This window comes from Oculina patagonica, chromosome 1 (assembly GCF_052425735.1).
Source record: "Oculina patagonica isolate OP01 chromosome 1, crgOcupat, whole genome shotgun sequence".
Lineage (NCBI taxonomy): Eukaryota > Metazoa > Cnidaria > Anthozoa > Scleractinia > Oculinidae > Oculina > Oculina patagonica.
Window position 1 is genome coordinate 2,325,198 of NC_135758.1, and position 27,176 is coordinate 2,352,373.

Here is a 27,176-nt window from a genome sequence, read left to right on the forward strand (position 1 = left end):
GCATCTGCTAGATATGTTATAAACTCCAATTAGTTTAAATTTCCATGAGATTAACCTGGGATTAATCATCAAATAATGATATCATAGCCCGGAAGCTTCTAGATATCCACCCTCTAAAAATATCCAGAGACATTTCGCAACAGTAGAACTTTATAGCAGCTCGGATGACACAAACGATTACCTAGAACGATGTCTGTGGTAAGCCTCTATTCAAAGTCAAAAAAAAAAACCTGTAGCTTCTGATATGTTGTGTCTAGTTCAGTGTAAATTCTAAATTGAATGTGACAATTCTTTGCAGAAGCGAGGTATTCTTGAGAGGTTGGATGCTGGCGAGGTTGTTGTCGGTGATGGAGGCTTTCTCTATTGTATGGAGAGGCGAGGATATGTTAAAGCTGGTGCTTGGACGCCAGAAGCTACCGTGGAACACCCAGAGGCTGGTCAGTAGAAATAAACTAGATATCTTCTTATTACTGACTCCTTGAGCACAGTGATCTAAAACGTTATCACTTATCATATCCCGAATACGTATTAAAGTTACACTTCAGAGAGATTTTCCCTTGCACGCAAAACGAAAGAAATGTTCCGACAGGCCCAGCGGGGTACTTGGGATTTCAAGTGACGGGGATGATGGAATGGGGGCACAAATCAAGACCCAAAAAAATCCCTAGGGCTTCCAACATAACCTAAAAAAATCCGAGATCAAAAATTGACCCCTCAAAAATCAACAGCAAAACACGTTTGTTTATAATTTATTTGCAGAACTACGCAGCCAAGGCTCTACCACGAATCTTCAGATTACAGTCGAACCGCTATTAAGCGGCCACCCATTAAGCGGCCACCCCCTATTAAGCGGCCAGTTACTAAAGTCCCGAAAAAATTGTCAGTATAATATTGTAAATAAAACCCCTTTTAAGCGGCCACCCCTATTAAGCGGCCGCGGCCACCTTTCTGCCGTCCCGATGATTCTGCAAAACAAAGCAGCTAAGTTAATATTAGATAGATCACTTCACTCCTCATCCACTGATGCATTAACAGTCTTGAGATGGCTGAATCTCGAAGAACGTAGGAAATGTCATCGATGTATATATGCATACAAGTGTATTAATGGCCAACTTAATCATTCTTTGGACATTGTAAGAAAGAGTGATATGCACTCCTACAATACACGCAATAAAGAAACTATACAGCTCCCCAAAATCAAATACAATTGGGGAAAGCACCGTTCGCGGTACCAGTGTTTCAAAGACTTTATGAGTTAGAGAGAACTGTAAGAAACTCAGCAAGTTTGCCAATTTTTAAGAAGTGTCTTTTTTCTGCTTTTTATAATTAAGTATTTTTAATCCTTTTAATGTATATGTTGTAAATATTTTTTATATTTCGGTTTTAGCTCTAATTTATAGATTTTAATTAATAGATTTTAATTTATATAATATATATCTAGTGTTAGGACCTCCATGTAAACCACTTAAGTGATTGGAGCTTTCCTAATAAAAGATTGTTATTATTATTTGTTTTTACCTCTATTTAGCGGCCAATAGGAATGTATTATACGACAATTAAATTAATTTCCAACAAGCTCAGACCGTGACGGCCGATAAAATTATTCAAACACAGGTTAATTGTCGTCTTCATGTGATTCCGTTATTCCTTTTCACCTTATTTTGTATTGAAATAATGTAACGTTTTAAAAAGACCTTATACTAATTTCTGACAAACCCCTATTAAGCGGCCAACCTCTATTAAGCGGCCAGTTGCCATTTCCCCGAGGGTGGCCGCTTAATAGGGGTTCTACTGTATTTTTAATACCCAAAAAAAATCCCTACTTAAATTTAAAAAATACTGTCCGAATTTTCCTATTCAAAAAAATCCTGGAATCAAAAATTTCAAACCCAAAAACATCCTTTGATCATACCCGTCACTTAAAATCCCGAGTACCCCCCCCCCCCCTCCCTGGGTCCGACAGCCTCTAGCAAAAAGCGAGGTATTCAATTAACTATTGTCCTTTTAAATTTTCAAACAAACGGAATGTATATCTAAGACCTCAAAAACTAAGATCTGAAAACCTCAACAACTAAGATGAAGGATTGGGTCGAGAATGGCTGCCAGGTAGACGTGTCGTTTGAAACTCCTCGGGTTTTTCGAAAATTCCACCGCCTAGCCTCTCCTAGCCTATGGCTTGTGGCAAAAGAAAAGTCAGCTCTATTTTCCCCATGTCTAAGTGCTCTCCGTGAACCAATTTTTGATATGATGAATTCATAGGCTAGTCATAAACAATCAGCTTTCTTGTAATATATAAATTTGATGCTCACACCATGTAGAACAATAGGTTAATTCAAAGGCTACTCGAAACAATATAATCCCTGTAATTTAGATGCTGCCTTGCAATTTATTGAGCATACCATCTAGCACGCTACTCGTGAATCGAGTGAATGGGTTGCCCATACATCGCAATTTAGGGGTTTTGGTGAGTAGAATGTCCAATTTTGCTCAATATTTAAGTTTTTTTTTTGTGTGGTGATTTTTCGTATCTTTTTTGTCCTCTTAAGGATATTTTTTTTGCTGCCGATCTTTTTATCTCAATTAGAAAGGCTCATATTAAAATGTTTTTCGTCACTGTTATTTACTATTATGATTTTGTGTCGGTGCCACTCTTTCAATTTGCATAACTTTTACAATTTTAAAGCGACGGAGGTAGATTTTCACATCGTTTCTTGAAATGCTCGAGGGATTCGTGACTTGTACAAGCGTAAATCAATCTTCACTTGGATTGAAAAACAAAAAGCAGATATCGTATTCCTGCAAGAAACGTACAGCACGCCTGAAGTAGTTAACAAGAACAGAGGATAAATGATCCACTCTCACGGCTCTAACCACAGTTATTGTAGAAGTAGAGAAGTTCTTGTACTGATCAACGAAGGTCTTTAATTTGAACTAAAAAGCCTAAGACAAGATGTCGACAGCCACTTTGTCGCTGTAGAAGCTTTTATCCAAGAATCGCCCTTCTTTATACTGCTTAACTGGTATGCGCCTGCAAAATCCTCTGAGCAATGTGGTTTCTTTGATAATATTTCATCTATTCTGGAAGAAATAAATAAATAAATAAATAAATAAATACGGATGACAGCTATCGAACCATATTAGGTGGTGATTTAAATGTTCATCTCAATTCAAGTCCGTTCATAAAGAGCGCGGACTGAAGATTACCACGCTTGTACATATTGATCGTGTTTTATGTTTCACTGACAAGTGTTGACAGTTACCGCTGGCCATGTTTTCATGAGCGATTTTTCAGGTCGCTTAGCGCGTGCACGATAACCGGAAATCTCGTGAACACAGTTGCTTTACCGACTCGCGAGCGAGTCGGCAGACTTCAATGCAATTCTCATTAACTTTAAGCCACCAAACCAGTCATTCTTAAGTCGCTTAACGAAGTCAGTAAACAAAACACCTTCAGGAATGTTAAGCGAGACAATTGTGTTCGATTTTTGGAAAATCTGCCTGCCCCACCCAAGCACTACGACGTCTTTGATGTTTTTGCCGATTTTCAAAGTTTTTACCAACTGGAAAACCTAGGGTCGCACTACGCAAAGTGCCCTGATGACAGATTTTTACTGCAAAGTAAACAAATTCTGGCAAAACTTTTCCCAGTGCAACCCATTCCTCAAGACCAGTGACGATTAAGTACAGTAAAACTAAAGCCAGAAATCGCAGAGCTCGCTTGGCCGAAGCAGGAGAAAAACTGAAACAGTGTGAAATGAAGAGTGCTACATCTCTGTCGGAAGATAATTAATATCGCAGGGTTAGAGCGAACAAAACAGGTATAGGAGTCTCTCTACGATAACATTATTCAGGGTAAAATCATTCGATCTAAAGCAACCTGGTTTGAAAAAGGGGAGAAAAATTCTATTTTGTCTTCTCTTAATCTTGGAAGTAACAGTAGTGGAAAAACTTGCGTTCGTCAACAATGTTTTCAACTCTTGACTGTAAATAAATTTATTTATAATTCCACACAAAGCAACACTAGACACAAAACGAGAACCTTTCAAAAAGAAAAAAAAACAAACAAGCAATTGAATTACTTCAGACGTGCCTTAGGAGAGATGGATTTTCTTATGTTTAGCTTTTAAAAATTTAGAGGAAAATCGAGAAAATATGTAAAAACTCGTGAAGTAGTAGCACTTTCTTGTGCCCTATTCCTTCAGACCAGTGCATGCGCTCAGGTTGAAGGCATACGTCAGTGTACACCCATGAGCAAATGGTAGACGCTAAATTAACCAATCAGAGCGCGCACTTTTCTTAAGTTGTGCTTTAATAGTTTTTGAGAGTACTAACATGAGTGTCTGACTCTTAAACTATATTTTTACATCGCGAACTTCACCCGTATGACCAAAAGTTGGGATTGTAGTTGCCCACATCTTTCCTTATGGATTAATCTTTTCTGTGTTTGCAGTGCGACAGCTTCACCGAGAGTTTTTGAGGGCAGGAGCTGATGTAATGCAAACATTTACGTTTTATGCCAGCGAGGACAAGTTGGAAAATCGCGGTCACACGGCAGGAAACATTGGGGTAATGTGACAATATCATTCTTAATCATAACTGTAACAAAATTTTCAAATCTGAGTGGTTCTTAGCATGACCTATTTTTCACCCAATTGCAGCCCCCGCAGCTAAGTGTCCAATAACTCCAATAACACGGTTTGCGTGCTGCGCATGCGCGCGCTCTTTTTTGGTTTTCTTATCGTGACCGAGTACTTAACAATTATTCACTGAAGTGGAGGTGAATAGTGGTGGATATTTACCAAGCCGCGAAGTTTTAGCATATACCACACAAGTTGAATAACTAGCGAACCAAATCATCACTTTCGGTAAACGAAGCGACGCGCGAAGGCAGTTTGCTTCTCTTTATCTGCTCGAAGGTGAATATAATAGTACTTTGCTAATCACCTCCGAGTTAACCAATCAGCGCGCGCGAAAAGCACTATTCACTTGTGGTATATACTAACTTTGATATTTCTAAAAACTTCAGCCGGACTTTCAGTAGACTGGGGAAAAATAGCTGAATGAAAGCAAACAAACAAACAAAACTACCAACGCCATAACGACAATAAAACTCTTTATCACAATGCTAAAACGGACAAAAAGGACAACCTTTTTAACGATTAAGAGGCTCTCCTTCTCGCTCCCTCCTCCTCTGGCGTGGCTAGCACGTAAGATTGAAATAAGCGCAATACGAGAATTTTATTTGAATTTCTCTTACAGTATGAAGCCATTAACCAAGCTGCCTGTGACCTTGCCAAGGAAGTAGCAAACGAAGGAGATGCTTTGGTGGCGGGAAATATTTCACAAGTTCCAGCTTATCTGGAGGGGCTTGGAAAGGAAGCTGTTCAGAAAGAATTTAAAAAACAAATTGATATTTTTGTGAAGAATGATGTGGACTTCTTGCTAGGGGAGGTAAAATATGTTATTTTCATGTATTTGTTGTAAAAAATCACTCATGACTGTCCCCGAAGTGAATCAGTTAATTTTGTTTCCCTCTAATCTCAATGTTTCTCTTGGTCCCGCCTGGGGTTCGAGGGAAACAAAATGAACTGTTTCCACCGGAAAAAGCCATTAATTGTTAAATGTCATCTTTTTTTTGAAGTATATTCGCAGTTTAACTCTTTTTGATGTCTCAGCTGTTGCCGTATATTGAACAAGCCGAATGGGCCACAGAGGTGATGAAGGCCACAGGAAAACCAGTCGCCGTGTGTCTGACCCTAAGTCTCGCTGGAGATGCAAATGGTGTTCCGCCCGGAGAATGTGCCGTGAGAGTGGCCCGCGCTGGTACGTGCGTAATTACATCCCCAGGCTCCTGTCCTTAGCTGTAGCGCCACGCGTGTGGAGTTGTGGGCCTGTAGCACTCGCAAATGGTGCCTAACCATCATACCCCGCGCCCCTTGTTTCCCGCCTTTTACGCACGACTTTCGTCATCGTTTTGTTGACAGTTAAGAACCACACGTTAAACTAATTTGACATTTCCGTTCTACAGCCCATAAATTTGGTTACTGATGGCTAAGGCGATGGACAAGAAAGCCACGGTCAAAATGAAAATGTTATGGACTAGCAATCCTTGAAATATACTGGTATAATAAACGCACAGGGTTACATCAACAATTTCCTAGCCGTTTTGGCAAACGTTTTTAACAAAATTGCATCTAAATGGCTAATCTTTTTGGAGGGGGTATCTTGCAGTAATTCTGCACGTAAGGTTCAGTTAATTTCACCTGCACGTGCTTACTTGGTGCGCTTATAGAATTTATAAAAGATGCAAGATATAATGCGATAACAGTCAGCTTCTCTCTGCTTTCCTAGGGGCAGATATTGTGGGCGTGAACTGCTGTTTTGACCCTAGCATTTGTCTAGCTGTCGTGAAAGAAATGAAAGCTGCGTTGGAAAAAGAAGATCTGAAACGCCACCTCATTATACAACCTATCGGCTATCATACTCCAGAGCTGACGCATGACCGGATTGGATTTTCAGGCCTTCCAGAATTCCCGTTTGGTATGTTATGACAGTTTAAAATAAATCCCATCAATTCTTCATTCGGCGCTCCTATCTCTTTCCTTTCAGTGTTTAGTTAAATTTCAACAAAAAATTCGCATCGGGTAAGCGTTCCATACCGTCAGAGCTTAATTTTAGTTTAGTGACTCAACCCCCAACCCCTCCCCTTTCCACTCCCTGTTCCCTGGATGGGATCACAAGGTTACCTCAAACATTAAATCCACCGGTTCCTCTTTTTTAACTTGGGTGGTAAGAGGCACCGAACAGAACATCGTTGTCCCGGCAGCGCTCAAACCCGGAATGCTCGATCTGGCGTCAAGCGCGCTAAACATTAGGCAACTGCATCTTCTTCTAAACAGATATTGATTTAAACTCTGATCTTTTTGTCATGTTTGTTTTCATGTTATTTCTGTGAAAGGCAATAGAAACAGCTAACAAAAAGTCACGCTGGCGTGTCGAACGAATTAATGTTTGATCGTTAGCCTTAGGGCCTGTTTACATGATTCCGGAATGACTTTCATTCCGGAACGAGTTCATTCCATCCCCATACATTTCTCTGTATCTGTTTACATGATACCGAGACGAAAGTCAGGTCATTCTGGAATGAGTTTATTCCGGTTTTCATTCCGGAATGAAAGTTTCGTTCTGGAATGACATTTCATTCTGGTATCATGTAAACACAGAACGAATTTCGTTCCGAGATGAAATCGCAACTCATGAAACCGCATACGGACTCCACAGTTTGAATTCAGAGTGAAAAACGTAATAGCATTTACTGTTTAGCCCAAAGAAGCAGCTCTACGGTCAAATTACTCGTTAAAATTGCAGATACGGCCATTAATGGGCACAAAAACATGTTTCTGATTTTTGCGCGAAACATGCGCCATCTTGTTTTGATCTCGCGCGAAAACCGCGCACGTGAAAATGCCTTTGGTTGAACCGGTCGACTCTGTCATTTAAATGCAGAACGAACTTCATTCCGGAACGAGTTTCGTTCCGGAATGAAAGTCATTCCGGAATCATGTAAACAGGCCCTTAAGTCGTCTTCGGAAAAAGTTGGTTTTTATTGGGCACAAGCGTAACCATAAGTCGCATAGAAGAACGAACACATCCATTTTTTATGCTATCCTTGAGCAGGAGTAGGCATAAATATAAGCAAAAGATGAACGAACAATTTTATTTTATTTTGCTCGTGCTATGCTTATTCCTACTGAGGACAGCAGAAGAAAAGTGAGTGTGTTAGCTCTTCGTATGTGCTAATAGTTATAGCTAGTTATACTATAACCCATTTCAGCCATGGAATCTCGCCTAATGAGCCGCTGGGATGTACAGCAGTACGCCCGCGAGGCCTATGAGATGGGCATCAGGTACATTGGAGCCTGCTGTGGATTTGAACCTTATCACGTCAGGGCCATAGCGGAGGAGGTAAAGATAATATGACTTTTTGTCAACTTCCGAGTAATTTTTAATGTTCTTGAATTCACGCTTGAGTAGGTCTTGGATGAAGGTTTTACACCCCATGGTATGAAGTTGAAAGATAGAAAAAGAATTGACACATAATAAGTAACGTTTTCCCAATTTTTATTTTTCGATTTTGGAAACACGGTGTCAAACTTTCTTTTTATTCAAACGATCTCAAACTTGGTGTGGGGTAACATAATTGAAGTCATCTTTCGTTTGGTTCAGTTTTGTTCCTTTGTCAATTGAATTGCAAACATCCATAAAATAGCCTAACTTCAGCTCAATCCCCAGTCGCTTAGTCCTTAAACTAAAACCTTCTGCTTCATCGTTACTTTTAAGTACTTACAAATAAAGGAAAAAATTAATATATCTGAGTTAGCTTGTTGCGCTACGTACACTTAATCTTTTTCCAGCTTGCAAAGGAACGAGGTAACTTGCCTCCCGCCAGTGAGAAGCACGGCTCGTGGGGAGACGCCCTTCGGCAGCACACTTACCCGTGGGTTAGGGCCAGGTAAGCGGGTTCCCAGGGGTATAGCTTAGAAAATGGTAAATTATACCACACTGAGAATCACGGCTGGATTGTAGACGCCCTCCGGGAGCGTACTTACCCGTGTGTTAGGGCCAGGTAAGCGAGTTCCCAGGGGTATAGCTTAGAATATGATAAATTATACCACAGTGAGAATCACGGCTTGACTCTAGACGCCCTCCGGGAGCGTACTTACCCGTGGGTTAGGGCCAGGTAAGCGAGTTCCCAGGGGTATAGCTTAGAATATGATAAATTATACCACAGTGAGAATCGCGGCTTGACTGTAGACGCCCTCCGGCAGCGTACTTAACCGTGTGTTAGGGCCAGGTAAGCGAGTTTCCAGGGGTATAGCTAAGAAAAAGATAAAAGTATCTCACTGAGAAGCACAGATTGTGGGTAGACGCCACACAGCATACCTATACCCTTGGATGAGGGCCAGGTAAGTTATTGTCCAAGGTAGTTTTTATCGCTAGCAAAAGGTGAAATAATTTGCATAACGAGTTCTCTATATAGGTTTTTGCGAGTACGGGAGTTTTATAAATTCGCATTTTAGCGTTTTAGGGAGCGATTTTGTGCATGTTGCCACGAATAATTTACATTCGGTTTGATAACAACTTAGAAAAAGTGCAGTTCTTACAATAGAAATACAGTTGAACCCCGGTAACTCGACCTCTGAAGGGAAACGAACAACAGTTCGAGTTAGCGGGGTTTTTGAGTTAACCGAGTGAAAATGACTGAAAAGTGGGTCCAAGGGAATAGAAGTTAGTTCGAGTTAGCGGGGTTGTTCGAGTTATCCGAGTTCGAGTTACCAGGGTTCTACCGTATACAGCAATCATTAATGAAAATATTTTTTTTTCCAGAGCTAGACGCAGCCATTGGGAAAATTTGAACCCTGCAAGTGGTCGCCCTCTGAGTTTAGCCCACGCTAAGTTAGACAGACAGTGGGACCTGCAACCTGGACACAAAGATTTGTCCCAGTATAAAGATATGACCACAGATGAAGAGCTTAAAGAACTGGCAGCAAGATCTCAGGAGGCTTGGAAACAGATCATTTGATGATGTTGTTGAAAATTTAATTTCCAGTGAAATTAAAAAAAATTAAATTTCTATTGCCTTGCTTGTCAAACGTATGTTGATATGTTAGCTACTGTAGGACAAACACAGAAACAATACTAAAAGTCCGTCAAGGTATGCTCTGTAAATTTAGATGGACCGGGGGGGGGGGGGGGGTGAACTGTTATATGAAATGGACCATGATACTCGTCGTCCCGCTTAGGGGTGTAAATTACGGATTTTGGTCTCACATAGGGCATTAAGGACAAATCGCCACTTTTAGCTGTTGAGGTATTGTTTACGTTTCACTTGAAGAAGTACACCGTTCATTCTGAAGTCTTTTATTTCATTGCACCATATTTAACGTCACATAATACTTCATAATCAACAATATAATTCTGCTCTCAAATAAAAGATTATTCAGTTCTACATCATTTCTCCGTAATTACTATTTTAAACATTTCGAACAACGTAAATGAAAGTGTTGAGATTCCTTAACTGAAATGAACGAGACAAAAAAAAAATCCAGTCAAAAGTAACACCTATGCATATTTTTCGATATCTGGAGTCAAATTAATCCAGGTCAACTTTTGACAGACTACGAGACTTAAGCAAGTTTTAATGCCTAAGTATGGATGCTATTAGCTATCCAGGCTGGAAGGAAATATGGATATGGTAAATGACCCTCGTCGAATCTCTTGACATTTCTCTTCTGGATAGTTGACGTTACATAGCCTTGCAAGTAGTTGTAGTATTTCTGTACAACCAGTCTTCCCTTTTTATCCGGAAGACGAGCGACGAAGTCAAAGAGAGAGTCGTAATGCATCGCTGCCAAAGTCATGGCAAGTGCCGCCTGAGACTGAATCAAAAAGAAAATTAAAGTTAGAGGCACTCTGAGCTGTAAGGAGAGGAAAAATGATTATTTGGTTTAGTTTTATTTATTCGCTTCGCTGGTAAAAACATAGAACATTTAACGTAGAAATTATTGTTTTGGTATGTTAGCTGTGAGATCATAAGAACTGTAGGTAACTGTCAACTGTAAATGCAACCTGCAGAAAGTTGTTATTTACCTGTTAGATTTGAAAGTAATTAAAGTTTCAGAGCTAGGATGAACTTTAACCAATCGATCTTAGAAACGTTTTCTTTATGTTTTCAAAAAAAGTCTTTTCTCGTATTATGTAATCTGTATCGCGTCACTAGCTCGCCCTTAATTAGAGCAGCACTATAAAATATTCTTTGGTTATGTCCTGCTTACGCACATGTTCTGCCAGTGCTTGTGCTCTGGTTATGTTATTGGAAGTAAACTCTACTGTTGTAGCCAAGTAACTGTGTATTCTCTGACGTTCCGAAAGACTGTTTAGCTGTGTTAGATCTCGACTTCCCGTAGCTGCAAGCGTGGTTCCCCCTCTATGGTTGTTACACGGACGAACGACCGAAACAGCGCAAAAACATTCGTATCAGAGCTATATCATGCACTATATATGGAGGCAGTGTGGCCGAGTGGGTTTGAGCGCTGGTTTTGTAAACCTGTGACTGACTGAATTTGTTTTTGGTCGTCCTGAGTTCAAATCTTCGATCACACTTTGTACATATAGCCAACTGGTCTGCCAGTTGGGATTTTTATCTTTTTATGTTTATTTGAAAAATTTGTTTCCTTTTTTTCAGTGACATACTTGGACACTAGCTAAACGGAAGCTAAGTAGATGACCACTATAAACAGGCATTTGCAGTTACATTATTTTTTACATCTGTTTAATATAAAAATCGTGTAAGATGCTTAACCAATCGCAGAAATTCTTCAAATTTATGTTTTCTCTTTAAGTTCAATTCACTCCATGCTACTCAATTTGCCATTTGGCTTGGCTCTTGGTATAAAAGCTAGATAAAAACTAAAGACAAATAAAAAACGGACGACCTGTAAAAGTCTACAATACGGTCTTTAAAAATTACAACAGAGTTCCACTCTCTTATATGGCTAGGAACACTGGTAAAAAGCTTTGACCAGTTAAAGTAAAACACTCTTTTCGCAGTCTCTGTTCTCTCCTGGTAGCAATAATTTAAGTTCTCGGCCCTTCGGGCCTCTATTTGGCCAAAAAAATAATGTGAGGGTCCTACCCCTAGATCTGCCACTGAGTGACAATAAAATCAACCAGAGCAGTCGAAATCCTACTCGAGAACCCTTCGGCGCAAGAGAACACATGGTCCACGCTACCTTTTTTAAGTCCCAGAAGAGGACACGTCCCATATAGGGATGGTTAAATATTTAAATAGGCTGAGCTGTAGGAGATCCCCTTGGGCGCAGTGGAGGTACCTACCGTACATGTAAATCTCCTTGGGAGGTTGTTGAACCCGTAGTGGCCAGGCCCTGCTTTATCGTCAAGGTACAGTTTAGTTGGCATGTTGAGCGTCAAAGCTCCGCTGTGGTCCACAGGGTAATTGACAGCGCTGTGTTGTGCACTTAGCGCCCAAATGAAGCGTGTTAAATGTTTCTTTAGAATCCATTTGGAAGTGATTGTGCTGGGAAAGTCCTTCACCTGGTAGAGACAAAAGCGTGTGCAGAAAGCCAATGAAAATATCACCTTGGAAAAAGTAGTCGACTTTACATCTTTACTCCCATACAAAAGTGACAGGGGTTATTTTTATACCTTTCTAGACTGTTAAACTTCTTGGTCTGGTACCGCTATTAAAGGCTGATTGACTGTAAAATGTAGAGTTATCCCTTAAGTGCATTAAGTCAGAAAAAAGCGGCAGGAACTATCTCGAACTTTAGAATTGGCACCTGTTAGGGTGAAACTAAATTCAAAGAACACCTATAATAATAGATTTTAGTATCTTTTAGCATTCCAGTCAAACTTTTCGACTACCAGCTTGAAATTTTAAGCGTTGTCAAAAATGTTCAGCTTCCCCTCCCCCCAACTCCTCCTTCTACCCACCCCTCCCTCGGATTATGTAATGTCTTACCTTTCCAGATCCCAGTGAAACGTCATGGGCAAATTTCTGGAGCTCATTGTCAGCTTGAACTTCTTTGTGTGATATGTAATACCTTAAGCCACAAAACAAGTATACAGTAAGTTCATTAGCTTTATCAGTTTCAAGCAGTGGGCTGATTTAGGAAACTCCAGATCTCGTGCTTTCTAGCTAAAAATGTTCAGGAGAGTCTACGCGAAATTGTTCACTTGTCTTTACCTCATGGCAAATCCAGCTCGTTCGCAGTTGAATTATTCGTTACGACTCGCGAGTGAAAATCGTTAGAGTGCTTCTTCCGTGGAAAAGTCTCGTGGAATACCGTAAAAACCCGCCAGTAAGAACTTAGTTTTTCACCCAGGTTAGCCTAAACAGGTTCTTACATAAATGGTAGTTAACACAAAGTTAGGCTATTTAGGTTCTTAATAGGTTTTTATTTTCTGAAGAAAAATTTACAATGTTGCTCATAGAACTTTTAGTGATATTCGGCCTATCATTTGTATAAAACTGTATGAATACCACACACGTTTTTATGTAGTAGATAAAATATGAGCGGGAGATCACGCCCATACAGATCGGACGCGAATATTTTATTCTACTTGTTAAATGAAAACAGTAAATTGAATGCAAAGTATTGTTATGCGAATCAGTAGATATCTGTATCAAAAGTTAATGAATACTAATTAGCTGAGAAGGAGTTTGTAACAAAATTTAATTCTATTGTTTGATTTGTATTGGGGTCTACAGTTTTGTACATGTGATCTGAATACTGTGCTGGGATTGGTTTTCATCCTTATGAATAATTAATGAATTTTACAAGTAAAAATGAAGCAGTAATCATTCGGAGCATGTCATTTTATACATGTACAATAAAGCTTTGTCCAAATTTATTTTCCTAAAAGTTAACATTTTTAAGAGTGCGTCCATAAGAGGACCAGGCAACATGTGATACAGCTCATGTCACCGATTTCGCCCAAACTTAGCATAAATGTTGGGTATGGTGAGCTATTTACTGTGGCAAAACATCAACTCAAAATATATTATTCCCTTCAAGTTATGGCACCTTTTGAAAAAATGGCCATTTTTCACTAATTTATGCATATTTAATTAGCTGACTTTGATTGACCAGTTCCACAAGAAAAAAAGACTTCTGAAAATAAAATTCACTGCGTTATATTCTGTGGTTATTAGGCTTTAAGTGCAATAACTCACTTCAACCGTCTGATTTGATTTCTTCTCCTCAAACGGTCTTTTGGAAGGTACACATTTCGTACTGTTGGAAATAGCCTTTAACTAGTGCCCAATATCTCCCATGAGCAACAACTTATATACATTATTCTTACATGGGTAATGAAATCCATCATTAAACTTCACAAAAATGCCACAAAATGTCTGGGGACTTTAATATTCTATTAGTATTGAGGAACTAAACACACGTGACTTAACGATTTCTTGCTATTTCATCAAAATTCACCGAAACACAGAAGCCATTTATTTGCCTCAATTTGGCATAAAATCGGTACGAAATAGCTAATCAAGCATAAATCTATAGATAACAATCAAAATATTGGCGAAGATTGGCAGTTAGGGCATTTTTCGGAGCGTTTTCAGAGCCATATAATTCGGCAATGTTGTGATAGTAAATGTAAAAATAGCAGCGAAAGATTTTCTTCAAAAGCTCGCTCAATTCAACATTTAGGCACATCAAAGTTAAGAAACAAGAAAGTAATACTACATACATGCCACTTATCGACACACAGATGCTTTCTTTTGAAGAACTTGTTCTTCCTCGCTGCACTTCGATCCTTCGATCGATCTCAATTGACATGAACTGTTGCTTTGAGGCGCGATGAACTTAGCCAATACATCGTGGTTCATTCTTCGTGAAAGGTGTAAACAGGTTGTCAATAAAGTCATTCAAAGAGCTGTTCAAAGTTCACGGAAGGACACTTGTCTCAGCCAGTTTGCATGAAATTAATTTAACTGGAAAATAAACAGCCGCCATGTTGTATTTCTACCTTTGAGCCTGCCGTTTCAGTCAGCGGTACGGGCGTTCACTGGGGCAAGTACGTAGTGTAGTCATCATATAGTTGTTTGACTAAATCCTATATAGGGATATTCATAAAAGGGATACATAGCCTAGCCCTACACAGCTATACACGCCTATACATAGCCCAACACAGCTATACACAGCTATACACAGCTATACACACGCGTGTTCATTTGCTTTTCCTCCGCAAATGTTTGTTTTTGTCGGAATAAGTAGCGGATGGCGTTATCTACCCTCTGAACAACCGGGGCTTAATCTTAGCCTTATAAGTAGTGTGCGTTTCTTGTAAAAGTGAGAATTTTTTTCAACTTCTCCATTGAATTTTTTTGATAAATAGTTGAAGAGAAATACACTGGATGCAGTGTAATGTATGCGATGCAATCGGTTTTGATGCTCTGAAATTGAGCTCTGAAATGTCGGAAACCATTAAATAATCAGAGCAAGTTTTTCCATCTTATATCAGGTTAAAACTAGTATGTTTATTGTTTTTTTGTTGTTTCTGTCTTTTTTGGGAGGTGGGGGAGGGGGTGAATATGGACATTCGAAGAAATGGCGGTCAGGTTGTTAGCCTGGCCTGTGTACATCTATTCCTTCTGTTCAAATCGTCTATATTATATTACACTTTGGTAGCTAGGAGACTGAATTTGTACCCACTCTCTTTTTCGGGATCCCACAAAGTTCTCCATCTGTCCATTTACCGATAAACGTCATTACTGCAGTTTTGTTTTAGAAAAGGGCTTTTATGGGGACAAATTTTTCCTCTTGAGTGCCCACATTGCAAGTGACGAATTGCGGCTTCAAATGATAATTTTCTTCATCACCGACTCAATTTAAGTGGCTATGTGAGTTACAAAGACGCGAATGCAGACTTTTGTAGTGTGCTTAAACCCCGCATTAAAACTAAACAAATTTATTGCAAGACTAGGACTACGCAAGACGGCCAAACTTATTAGCTAATGTTTCAACCAGCACAGGTAGTCTTCTGTCTTTTTCGAGGTCAACGCGAGGAAAACCCGTTTTATTCTTTGTTGTTTTCTCTCTCTACATTCACACCTTTATAGATATATGTATATATTTGCTGCGCCATATAGACTGCGTCGCTAAAGGCATTTCGTACGTGAATACTTTGTTCAGTTCAGCACAGACGCTCCCCCAACTAAAGCACTTGCGCAAGAAACGATTACAAAACCTACCTCGCTATCCACCGTATAGTGATTTATCCCGTGGTAAACGTTATTCTCCAATTTTGCTGAGTTATTCATTTTTCCCCATTTATGCCCCAGGGGTAGGGGAATTTGGTCAAAAAATGTAATCGTTATGCGCGGTATTAATCACTATTTCCGCCAGGGGAGGGGAATTTGAACAAGCTATAAAAAAAATACAAATGTCTGAAAAGTAACTGGGAGACGTTGACATTTTGATTTGTTTAACTGTGTAGCGTCTTTTATGCTAAAAATAATTGTTTATGCTCCAAAATGACGCTAAATACTAGTTATGCAACGCTTTCGAGTGGTATACTACGGAATATCCCACGAGTCGCTTGTATTTTCTCGGTATACACACGAGCCTTTAGTAAAGGCTCGTGTGTATACCGAGAAAATACAAGTGACTCGTGGGATATTCCGTAGTATACCACTCGAAAGCGTTGCATAACTAGTATTTAGCGTCATTTTGGAGCATAAACAATTATTTTGATTTGGTTGCCGTGCATGCCGACCGTTGAACAGAAAAATCAAGAACTCTGTTTCGGTGAAAGTCAAATGGAACATTTTTTTTTCTGGAAAATCTCTTTGGAAATTGACGGAACGTCAGAAATTTTCTTACCATTTGTAAGGTTTCCCAGTTCTAGTCTCCCATCCTTCAAGTCTCCCACCAACGGAAAGTATAACAGGAAACTGAGCTACAAATGGTAAGCGACATCTATTTCGGTTAGTTTGCTAATTTTGGAAAGAAGCCTTTCCATTTTTCAGTGGTCATTCCAACCGGTTCTCTCCAACAAATGGTAAGCACCCTAGAGTTCGTTCAGCATCACATTGCGGTAAACACTTGGAGCTGTAGCGTAGGAAATTGTTTTCCCTACGACAATTTGAAAATATTTTCATTTTCATCACAAACGCATCCAACGAACACTCGCGGAGGAAAAGCAAATGATCGCGCGTGTGGTCACGCGTGATGGACGCGTGATACCCAGTGAACGGCCGTACCGCTGACTGAAACGGCAGGCTCAAAGGTAGAAATTCAACATGGCGGCTGTTTATTTTCCAGTTAAATTTATTTCATGCAAACTGGCTGAGACAAGTGTCCTTCCGTGAACTTTGAACAGCTCTTTGAATGACTTTATTGACATCCTGTTTACACCTTTCACGAAGGATGAACCACGATGGATTGACTAAGTTCAGCGCGCCTCAAAGCAACAGTACATGTCAATTGAGATCGATCGAAGAATCGAAGTGCAGCGAGGAAGAACAAATTCTTCAAAAGAAAGCATCTGTGTGTCGATAAGTGGCATGTATGTAGTATTACTTTCTTGTTTCTTAACTTTGATGTGCCTAATGTTGAATTGAGCGAGCTTTTGAAGAAAATCTTTCGCTGCTATTTTTACATTTGCTATCACAACATTGCCGAATTATATGGCTCTGAAAACGCTCCGAAAAATGTCCTAACTGCCTTTTCTTCGCCAATATTTTGATTGTTATCTATAGATTTATGCTTGATTAGCTATTTCGTACCGATTTTATGCCAAATTGAGGCAAATAAATGGCTTTTGTGTTTCGGTGAATTTTGATGAAATAGCAAGAAATCGTTAAGTCACGTGTGTTTAGTTCCTCAATACTAATAGAATATTAAAGTCCCCAGACATTTTGTGGCATTTTTGTGAAGTTTAATGATGGATTTCATTACCCATGTAAGAATAATGTATATAAGTTGTTGCTCATGGGAGATATTGGGCACTAGTTAAAGGCTATTTCCAACAGTACGAAATGTGTACCTTCCAAAAGACCGTTTGAGGAGAAGAAATCAAATCGGACGGTTGAAGGGAATTATTGTACTTAAAGCCTAATAACCAAAGAATATAGTGCAGTGAATTTTATTTTCAGAAGTCTTTTTTTCTTGTGGAACTGGTCAATCAAAGTCAGCTAATTAAATATGCATAAATTAGTGAAAAATGGCCATTTTTTCAAAAGGTGCCATAACTTGAAGGGAATAAAATATTTTGAGTTAATGTTTTGCCACAGTAAATAGCTCACCATACCCAACATTTATGCTAAGTTTGGGCGAAATCGGTGATATGAGCTGTATCACTTGTTACCTGGTTCTGCCCTGTTCTCTCACGGGCACACTCTTAATCAATTTTAGAAGATAAGAACCTGTTTTCAAATTTTAGGCTAAGTAGGTTCTTATAAAAATGAGATCTAATTTGCAAAGGTTCTTACTTGCGGGTTTTGACTGTATAAACCTCTATACTATTTGGAAAGATTCGTCCGATATTTAACTTGCAAAGCTGACCGATGCTTATCTACCCTGTGTGTAAAAATGCAATTCTTGGCAATTTGCGCAGAAGTAAAAAATATTTTTCTGCTAAATCTTGCGGAATATGGTCTTATTTTAGCCAATTTAGCCTAGGACCTCATGATCATCAGCCAAGCATCAGGCGATCTTCCGTGTGATTTCGCGAGATAAACGTTATAAAACATCTACTTACTTGTCGACGTATTCGTTGACCATATTTGTAATCGAATCATGAATTAACTCCCCATCGTCTCTGTACGGGTAATAAGGAAGTTTCTCCTTGTCGCCAAGTCCTCGTTTCTTTAAAATTAAAATGTTTCATTATTAAAATCATATGAATACACTGCCTGCATGCCAAGTGTTCGCCGGCGAGAATAGATAGAATTATCATTTAGAGATCTAGACATTGACCTTACATCAGGTGAAATAAAATGTATATGAATATTAGTAAGCAACTACCAACCTTGATATTGCCCAAGAAGTCTATATCGTCCCAGCTTATGTATTTAAAGGCCCTTGACATCATTGTCTCTGCCCCTTTGAGTCCAACGGTCATCAGTTTATTTATGGAGCCATCGTCCGCCATGAGAAAAGGAAATCCAAACGAATTTGTCCCAATCAGGCCCCTGCAATGGTGCTTTAGGAGGTGATGAATTGGGTGCACTTTTGCCAGGTACCGATGCATGCACACACAGATGGGCTCCATGAAAAGGTGCAGCTTGAAAAGATGTTCCACAATCTGGGTTTGGACAAAGTCTACAGCTTGGAGTACATGTTTGGCCATCAGCCAGAGCTCCGTGTCTTCTGGAGTATATACTGGAGAATCTACAACAAAAAGTGGTGGAGAACTATGCATGGTATGAACGTGTAGGACAAGTAGTAAAAAATATATGGCTGATGTGGAGTGGAGTGGAGTGGAGTGGAGTAGAGTGGAGGTGGAGTGCAGTTCAGTGGATTGCAGTGCAGTGCAGTGGTACAGAGTTAGGTTAGGCTTACAAACAGTGCAAAAGTTGGTATACTTAGAGAGTTTCAACACCATACCTGGAGAACTGTTTAACTGAATAGCAACCGGTTTAAGCCTGTTTGGCCGCTGTTGTCGACTTGGCTTGGATGCAAATATAGCGATAGGCGAGAAGGCATCCATCAGCCTTCCAAATGGAGGATCCAATCCGTCATTGAGAGGATCCAATCCGTCATAGAGAGGATAGTGGACCACATAAACAAATCCCTGATATATTGCCTGTTGACGATATATATATTGAGTCATTTTATAATCATCTTGTGTCACGATGGCAAAGTACTGAGTAACCTGAAGCCTGAAAAATGAACCACGAAGACGTAAGAAAAAATAGGGAGGTAGACAGCGGTCAAACCGAAAAATTCAACGTCGCTTTCATTCTAATATAGAGGCGTTGAACCTCGTAAGAGTTAAAAACCTCATGTAAAAGAAGTTTGCAAAACCACATACAGCGGCAAATAACCAAAATGACAAATGACAAACGATAATTGATAACCGCTATTTGACTATGGCTCTACATCTTCAGCATACAAAGCTTATCTTCCGATTTAAAAGTGATGGACTTCACAAGTTTGCGAAAGTTTAAGACATTTCACAGCAGTGTAGTTTTGTCCCCAGAGCCAGCACCAAGTTCGCGGACTCTGGCCATGCCAGATAATGCTCAAATCTGATTGGCGGACAATCGAAAATGAGCCTTCTGTCTGTGCATGCTCAAAAAATCAGACTTGGCCAGAATCCGCGTTCATGTTTAAAAATCGGGCTCTAGAGACTAAATTGGCAACAGTAGTTTTGCCAGGAAAGGCGCGTGAGCAGTGCGTTTGACCGCTGTAAAATAGGGAGGAGGGAGTGCGGCTCATTCTCGCGGCTTTACTACTATTGTTTCGTGTGATCACTAATCAGCAATGCAGGCTTTAATGTTTACGTATTTTTTAAGCATCTCAAACAATGGATGTCTGGCTAGTCTAACGATATTTTGTTATAACATAACAAAATAGGTCAGTCAATTTTCATTGTTTATAACCCATTTAGAAACCTTTTGACTTAGGAACATAAATAACCCACTGCAAGCTTTTCACCGGGATTAAGTGATCTACCTGTGCAATTGAAATGTCCATTCCAATCGTATCTTGTATCGCTCTTTCCCAGTCAAATTTTGAATTTAGTTTTCCACTCAGTTCTGTCCAGTCCACCCCTCCATGGATTGCTGAAATGTCAAATGGAAAAAAATTAACATCAAGTTTGTTACTGAGAAAAAGTCCTGTGCATAATGTTGAAGGTTCCATGTTTCTACACTTATACAAATGACACACGAAATATTATTATGAAGATTAAAAGTATTTCTGGAAATTTTTATAATTAACCCATTTTTATTCTCCTTTTGAATAAGAATATAATAATAATAATAATAATAATAATAATAATAATAATAATAATAATAATAATAATAATAATAATAATAATAATAATGACGGTATTTATATAGCGTTTCCATATCTCTTGCTTTTATAACTTTGGGGGGGTGACAGAACTATTGTTGAGTTTTTTTCAAATAAGGATGTTTTTTTTTTTTGCCCCCCCTAATTTATTTAGAAAAGAACAAATATTATGAGCACTCGGCAATTCCCTAATAAAGCGCTCTATCTGCGGCTTGGATACCTGGGTCCCAAGAAACCCTTTGAATGGCCATTGGATTGTTGCCAGCCAATCGCTGATCAGTAAACAGCTCATCATCTCTCCAAAGAGCAAGGTCAGATAGATTCCTGAAAGGAATGTTCTTGTCTTGAAACGGAAATCGAAAATATCTGTGGTTCTCCTGAGAATGAAAGACGAAAGCTATTTTAGAAGAGAAATATAAACCAAAGCGTGAAAGAAAACAAACGCAAACAATGCAATGAATAAACTAAGTAATTACCAATTTAATTACCAATTAGTCACGAAAACCGGAATGCAAATGGTTTATAGGTACTTGAAATTTTTCGGGAATTCCGGTTGGAATAGTGGACAGCCTTTAGGGGTTGTCCTGCGATTCCGGTTGGAACGAACCAACTGAAATTTAATTTCCCTTACCATTCAGCTCTGTTTCTCAGTTCCAGTCTCTCTCGGTAAAACAATAATAGGAATTTGAATTACAAATAGTGAGCGCGATCTTTCGGTTCGTTGGTTTGCTGATTTTGGAAAAGCCCTTACCATTATTTAATGGTTATCCCAACCGGTTTCTTCCGAAAAATGGGTAAGCACCCCTAGGCCTGCTCTAGTTTGTGGCACGAGTATTTTCAAACCAACTTCAAAGCTCAGCAAACCAAACGAACCCATTATTATAGAGACAAGAAAAGCAAGGCTGACACTACGTAGAAATAAAAAAAACTTAACGGGAAAACAAAATAATAAAATACAAAAAAAAAATAAAAAATAAAAACTCTTACACTTTTCTTGTTCTCTCAACAGGTGAGCCCAAAAAAAAAAAAACAACCCGGGGAAAGAAATTATACCCCATAGCCGGCCGCTGTAAACTTCTGCATCAGATTCCAAAGATTTCTTATCAAAAAGTTTTCCTTAATTAAAAAAAAAGCTGGTCGTATATTTATGGATATTCCAATTGAAGCCAATTCTTGTGAAAAACAGTTTCAACATATATTAGACTGATAAAATTTATTCAAACTTCGAAACGAAACTAATAATAAACTCACCGAGTCAACGAGCGTCAGTTGATTTTCAACAAAATAGTTGTAAATCCTGGTGTAGTCGTCTTCTTGTTTTTCAAAATAGAGTTTGAAAAAAAGGAACCTATTCTTGTGTATAGTAGAATTATACAAGTCAATCCAATGGTGGTCTAAAGCGTCGTCTTGTAGAATGCGGTACACTTCGGAACTGTTCCTGTTGAGATGTGCAAGGTCGAATTTATATTTTATTTGGCCAAGCTCATAGTCCTTTCTGGTTTTTGCTGTTTCTTGCTGTCTCTGTTTTCGACATCTTTTGGTGGCTTTGTCGGACGATTCGATAGGGCAACTTCTACCTATAGGGAATGTGATAAAAAAAAAACAGAGTTTATGGGGTTTAACGTAATTGCAGGCTAAGAATTGATCAAAGAGATTCATCAAAATTTTACTGTCAGCTAAAAAGCTGAAAAATGACGCATTTAACTTTCAAAACTGGTAGCCAGGACCTGAGATCTAAAAATTTACTGATAGTTGAGAAATGGGCTGAAATTTTAACCGATAAATCGCCGAAAAACTAACTGGTAACAGAGATTCCAGCACCCCCAGCCAGGCCCTCGAGCATAACTAGACGTTTCCATTTCATACTTAAAGGGACTATGTCACGGCTGAGTTAAGTTTATTAACTGCGCTGCGCAGTTCTGCTCTGCACGGGGAATATTTCGTTGTCGTGACCTGTCCCAAACCTCCACTCGTCAGCCAGCTCACGCGAGAGAAGCAACAGAAAATGGACGCCAGAATGTCAGTGAGAATCGACTTGAAGCGGACATGGAAACATTCCCGCGAGAATAGTGGGCAGATCGACAACGGAGAATGTGCACGACAGTCCTTCGATCGGCAGACCTCCAGTCACGGTCACGCTCAGCTACGAGGCGCACGAAGCAGGGGAAGGAAAGAAGAAGATCCCCATGTCTGCTGACCACACGTCATCCGATGGGGAAACGCACAGCAGTATGAAGGGAGGGAGAAAGGACAGAGAGGGGCAAGGAGAGCGAGAAAGCGCACCACTCGCCGAGAAAGCCCCCTGTGAGGAGGCGTGAGAGGGGGGGGAGCGCGAACGGGGGGGGAGGAGAGGGGGGGGGGGGGCGGGGGACGGAGGAACACGGCGGAGAGGGGGGGGAGCAGGCCCCCGGGGGGAGCGGGAAGCCGAGAGGGGAGAGCGGGCGACGGGGAGGAGACGAGGGGGGCCCCGGAGGGGGGGGAGACGGGGAGAGGAGGGCGGGGGAGGGAAGGGGGGCGCTCGCGAGGAAGGAGGGAGGAGGAGAGGGGGGGGGGGGGGATGAGGCAGTGGAGAAGGGGAGAGGGGGACACGGGAGAGAGGGAGGCAGCGGGGAGGAGGGGAGGAGAGGAAGGGAGGGGGGGGGCGGGGGAGAGGAGGGCGGGTGGAGAAGAATGAGAGGAGGAAGGAGGGGAGGGGGGCGAGCGAAGGGACGGAGGAAGGGGGGGGGCCAGGCAAGTGCGAGACCAGGAGTAAGCTCTAAGAGCTCTTGTTTTATTTAGTTTTGCCAAATGCTTGCTATGAAATTTATGTTTGCAAAGAAATTATTAAATTCTATGGATCTTAATTACAAAACCATAGCTTCCCGGAGGTTATAATTTCGAGTTTCAAGCAAACGGGACTAACTTTGATAACTGTTCAGCCCAACAATATTTCAAAAACCCATATCGCAATCCGTTTTAATCATCGTTACTTTTGGCCATCCGTTCCTTCTTTTGTATTTGCTGTGTTATTGAAATGTTCCTTCACTGTTTTAAGTGGTTATTTTTAATATCTCACCGAATTTGATGGTGATTTCCCATCACTAAATTTGGCTAAATCCGTGACACATGTACAGTCCCTTCAAATGCAAGTCATCAGGTTTTGAATAATTACCAAACAATCAAGAAAGCTGAAAAGGCAAATTCAACATCATTGATAGCGGAGCTCCAGCGCGCGAAGTGCGCAAGCGGAGCACCACGGGTAAGAAAATTTGGTAAACCCATGCATGAAGCCAAAAAAAATTTGGGTTATCTAGTGAGCCTACGCCCGCCAGCGCCTACAGACTCTCGGGGAGGGGAGGGAGGAGTCACAAGGCAACCTGACCGGGGGAAGGAAAATGCCATAAGTATCATATCTCAACGAACCTTAAGGTTAACGTCGGCTTGTATATTTTGTTTTTATATTTGTAATTTTTCACCAGTTTGATTTTTTTTTTCATTGTCTTGTATTCATTATCATAATCTGAAACAAAGGAAATGAAAATCAAACTGGTTGAAAAATTGAAACCAATGATAAATAAACCATAACATATATTTGATCTTGAACATCCATGTTATTGTCAATTGACAGCTGTCAAAACAAGGTATCTGCTGACCGGTATCACATGACTATATTGCGGGCTCAGGTGTACAGCTTATGCAGGTCATGTGTTTTTAAAGCTGTCTACTGACTAGGTTATAGTTTTCCAGTGAATCACGGGCTCAAATCTTACTTTTTTGTCTAGGGTAATAACAGGATTTTGCAAGCGCAATTTCTGCGATTAAAGTTGACGATATATTTCGGCTATGGATATTTTCGCAGTGTTACAAAATACGTTTACTGATCACCTTACATTTATTTCACTCGCATTACGCTGTGATTATTACTTTTTTTCTCTTTACCGCGATAAAGACCTTGTAAAATTAAATGGAGGGTCAAATGGAATAAGTAAGCCACTTTCTGGCTTGCTGGTATATTTGAGGATAACGCCCTTTGCTGAAAAATTATCCTTTAAATTTTACAGTATTTCTCGAAGCTTGGCTTTTGGGCCAACTGTTTATTTTTCGGAAAATCTTTGAGCCTCGGCATCTATCAGCCAGCCAATTAAAAGCAGTTTATTTACCAAAGATGAGGTAACTTATATTGAAGTTCTACTCTACCTGATTTTGTCACCGTGTACAGGGCCACTGAATCTTTCCCGCCCACACCGTTGCTGCAGCTAAGGGAAGTTCCTTGATCGCTGTAAATTTCTTGGAAATCATGTCCTCCTCTACAAAGACCTCCTTCAAAGAGAGCAAACTCCGTGAAATCCTGTCTCCGGGCTATCTGTGCACACTGATCCACGGTCGAGAAGGTATTAGGAGGAAAAATTCCCAGATAAACGCCATCAGTTTCGGTTTTGGTGCTAAAACAACCTTCGTTTTGGTATAATGGTGTATCTAAGGAAAAAGAACAGAATAAATGGATTTCAAGGCTTCGAAAGGTCAACTTTGACTCTGTAGTTTTATGTGTTCTTAAGTATTGAATTAATTCACACTAAAGTAATTATAAAGAAGGCGCGAGGACCGATCGAGGACCGTGAAATTTATATCCCAGCAATCAAGATGTCAGAAATTTCAAGGCGGTTTTAAATTTGCCATTTGACGATCGATTGTTCAATGTCTACAGGTCTTTGCAGGATACACTCTGGCAAGTTTGATGAGATCAAAACTCAGTCATGGTTACTGAAACAAAGCATGTATTCTTTTAGACTCGCAACAATTATACCTTCCCACAAAAAGCGGAGGCTGAAATCACCGTTGCAGGTTGTTTACTCGAAATATATCGCAATATATGTCACCAAAAACAGAGCAACGTTAAATCTCGAGATCAAACTATTTTTTTTGTAGAAGGTGAAATCGAAAAAAGGGAAACCGGCTTTAAGTGGAAGTCAGCATTTTACGCAAGTTGCCGCTGAATGTACTCTCTTAACCGGCACAAATCAAGAGTTTTTCGGCTTCTTTAATTTTTTTAGCTAGCCGATTATGTTTTTAAATATTGAAAAACTATAGTAAAACAAACACTATCACAAACAAAAACCCAGTCCATTTTTCTTCTGCGATACAATTTCCACCCTGAAACTGAGCTTAAGCTGCCATTATAAATTCAGTAGAAACATTTGGGTATATATTTCAGTGCTATGCCATAAAACATTTTCTCGGCAATCCGTGTGCATAGATTTTATGAATTGAAAATTAAAATATTGTGTGTTAGGTTTCTATGTTGTTGATAAATTACAATGCTAGGTACTTGGGATTTCGAAGCCGAAATGGTGTAGCAAATAATGGAGACTTTCAAATTGTCTAGTTGCAATACATCACTATAACGCCGGATGCAGCATTGAGAAACTTTAAAAATAGTTGAAAAAGTGAACCTTAGATCACTTTTTAAACATGTACCGGGAACCCGTAGGTTGAAACAACATTCATCTTCAAGGGTTTTTAATCCCCACGAAGAGAATTAGAACCCACAACAAACCAGTTTTTGAGAACGCGTGCGGTAAACTGAATGAATACAAGTTCGTTTACCTATTCAATTATGAAAGGGATCACTTTTTTTACTGTGGTGCTGCCGGTCTCTTGATAATAATGATACATATCTGTCAAAACTAGCAGGTTTTGGAACTTAATTTATATTAGTTGCAAAAAAAAAAACCTTTCGTTTTTTGGCCAAGTTCAGTCAGTACGTATATAAAACATCGACAATATGTATAGGTTAGAGAGAAATGTTCTTTTGACGAAACATCGACCAAAACGCTGGACATATAATCCGTGACAAATTACCACTCTTATAATTAATAACAACTGCAGGTAAAAAGGAACTCTTATTTTCTTACCTGAATTTTCAAGTGTTCTTGTGCGTTTTAAATCCACTGAATCAGCTGCCTTGGGCGTCAGAGCCACCAACACGCACAAAAACGCTATCCCGCAAAACATGATTAACAATGCGAATTTCAAGGACAACACTTTTATAGGGCTGTGTACTTTCCAACTGCCGCTAATTTTTGGCGGTGACAATTTGCCTTGACAAGAAGAACCAAGAGATATTAATAAAAATAAACAATTCGTTATTTTACTTAGGTGTAAAATTGTGTCACTGCGGGTGACTAAAATAAAAGGAAAACCTTTTGACGATGAATTGGCTAGCTTGAAAAGTATATATATTGCATATTTCCCGGCGTTGGATACACGGTTGGACCACAAAAAGAAAATTCAATTTCATCACAGTTGTCAGATACAATTCGTCAATGTAAGTTACTATGGATACAACCGACTTCAAGTGGGTTTTACTTTACTTAAAAGAATCAATGTAATTGCCCATTTTCATCAGTTGACTGCCATCTGACTATTAAGTTTGAAATGTAATTTGTAACTCCTAATTTTGTCAAAGCTGGATTTGATACCATGTAACAATTAGTCGCTTATATAATTAATGAAAGAAAACATTGCCTAATCGCTAATTGTAAGATGTTTGTGCAAACGAACAAAAGTCACACTGAGTTTTTTCAGCCGCTTATTGTCCTCCAATCCTAGCAATTTTTTAATTTTATTTGAAATTTCGGT

At 39.6% G+C, this 27,176-nt stretch overlaps 2 protein-coding genes across 3 annotated transcripts in view; one reads left to right on the plus strand and one right to left on the minus strand.

Moving 5' to 3' along the window:
• The first annotated feature begins 256 nt into the window (after nucleotides 1-256).
• Nucleotides 257-27,176, plus strand: part of LOC144663169 (betaine--homocysteine S-methyltransferase 1-like) — a 144,107-nt gene continuing 117,187 nt past the window's right edge. Inside the window, exons 1-8 of one of the 2 annotated variants that reach the window (XM_078524178.1) lie at nucleotides 257-437; nucleotides 4,451-4,566; nucleotides 5,260-5,451; nucleotides 5,676-5,823; nucleotides 6,352-6,540; nucleotides 7,835-7,965; nucleotides 8,415-8,512; nucleotides 9,388-9,590. In XM_078524178.1, the coding sequence (XP_078380304.1) occupies nucleotides 368-437; nucleotides 4,451-4,566; nucleotides 5,260-5,451; nucleotides 5,676-5,823; nucleotides 6,352-6,540; nucleotides 7,835-7,965; nucleotides 8,415-8,512; nucleotides 9,388-9,583 (1,140 nt within the window). In that variant the 5' untranslated portion in view covers nucleotides 257-367 and the 3' untranslated portion in view covers nucleotides 9,584-9,590. Of the gene's footprint in view, nucleotides 438-4,450; nucleotides 4,567-5,259; nucleotides 5,452-5,675; nucleotides 5,824-6,351; nucleotides 6,541-7,834; nucleotides 7,966-8,414; nucleotides 8,513-9,387; nucleotides 9,593-27,176 lie in introns of those variants that run through there. The other variant, XM_078524123.1, reaches the window with a different exon arrangement.
• Nucleotides 10,149-26,837, minus strand: LOC144653831 (polyunsaturated fatty acid 5-lipoxygenase-like). Its single transcript, XM_078513976.1, has 12 exons — nucleotides 26,738-26,837; nucleotides 26,450-26,635; nucleotides 24,735-25,013; nucleotides 21,810-22,135; nucleotides 20,779-20,935; nucleotides 20,217-20,326; nucleotides 19,146-19,344; nucleotides 18,568-18,929; nucleotides 18,298-18,404; nucleotides 12,542-12,623; nucleotides 11,896-12,114; nucleotides 10,149-10,439 (listed from the first exon to the last, which is right to left on the minus strand). Exons 2-12 carry the CDS (start codon nucleotides 26,547-26,549, stop codon nucleotides 10,206-10,208), a joined length of 2,175 nt encoding a protein of 724 aa, XP_078370102.1. The 5' UTR covers nucleotides 26,550-26,635; nucleotides 26,738-26,837; the 3' UTR covers nucleotides 10,149-10,205.

Bases quoted from the DNA above. Each gene is read 5' to 3' on its own strand.
- LOC144653831 (XM_078513976.1), bottom strand. From the start codon at position 26,549: ATGTTTTGCGGGATAGCGTTTTTGTGCGTGTTGGTGGCTCTGACGCCC. The intron at 20,327-20,778 runs GTATCCAAGCCG...TTGACATTTCAG, and splicing joins AAGGGTTTCTTGGGACCCAG to CAATCCATGGAGGGGTGGAC. The intron at 18,405-18,567 runs GTTGGTAGTTGC...TTAATTTTAAAG, and splicing joins ACTTCTTGGGCAATATCAAG to AAACGAGGACTTGGCGACAA.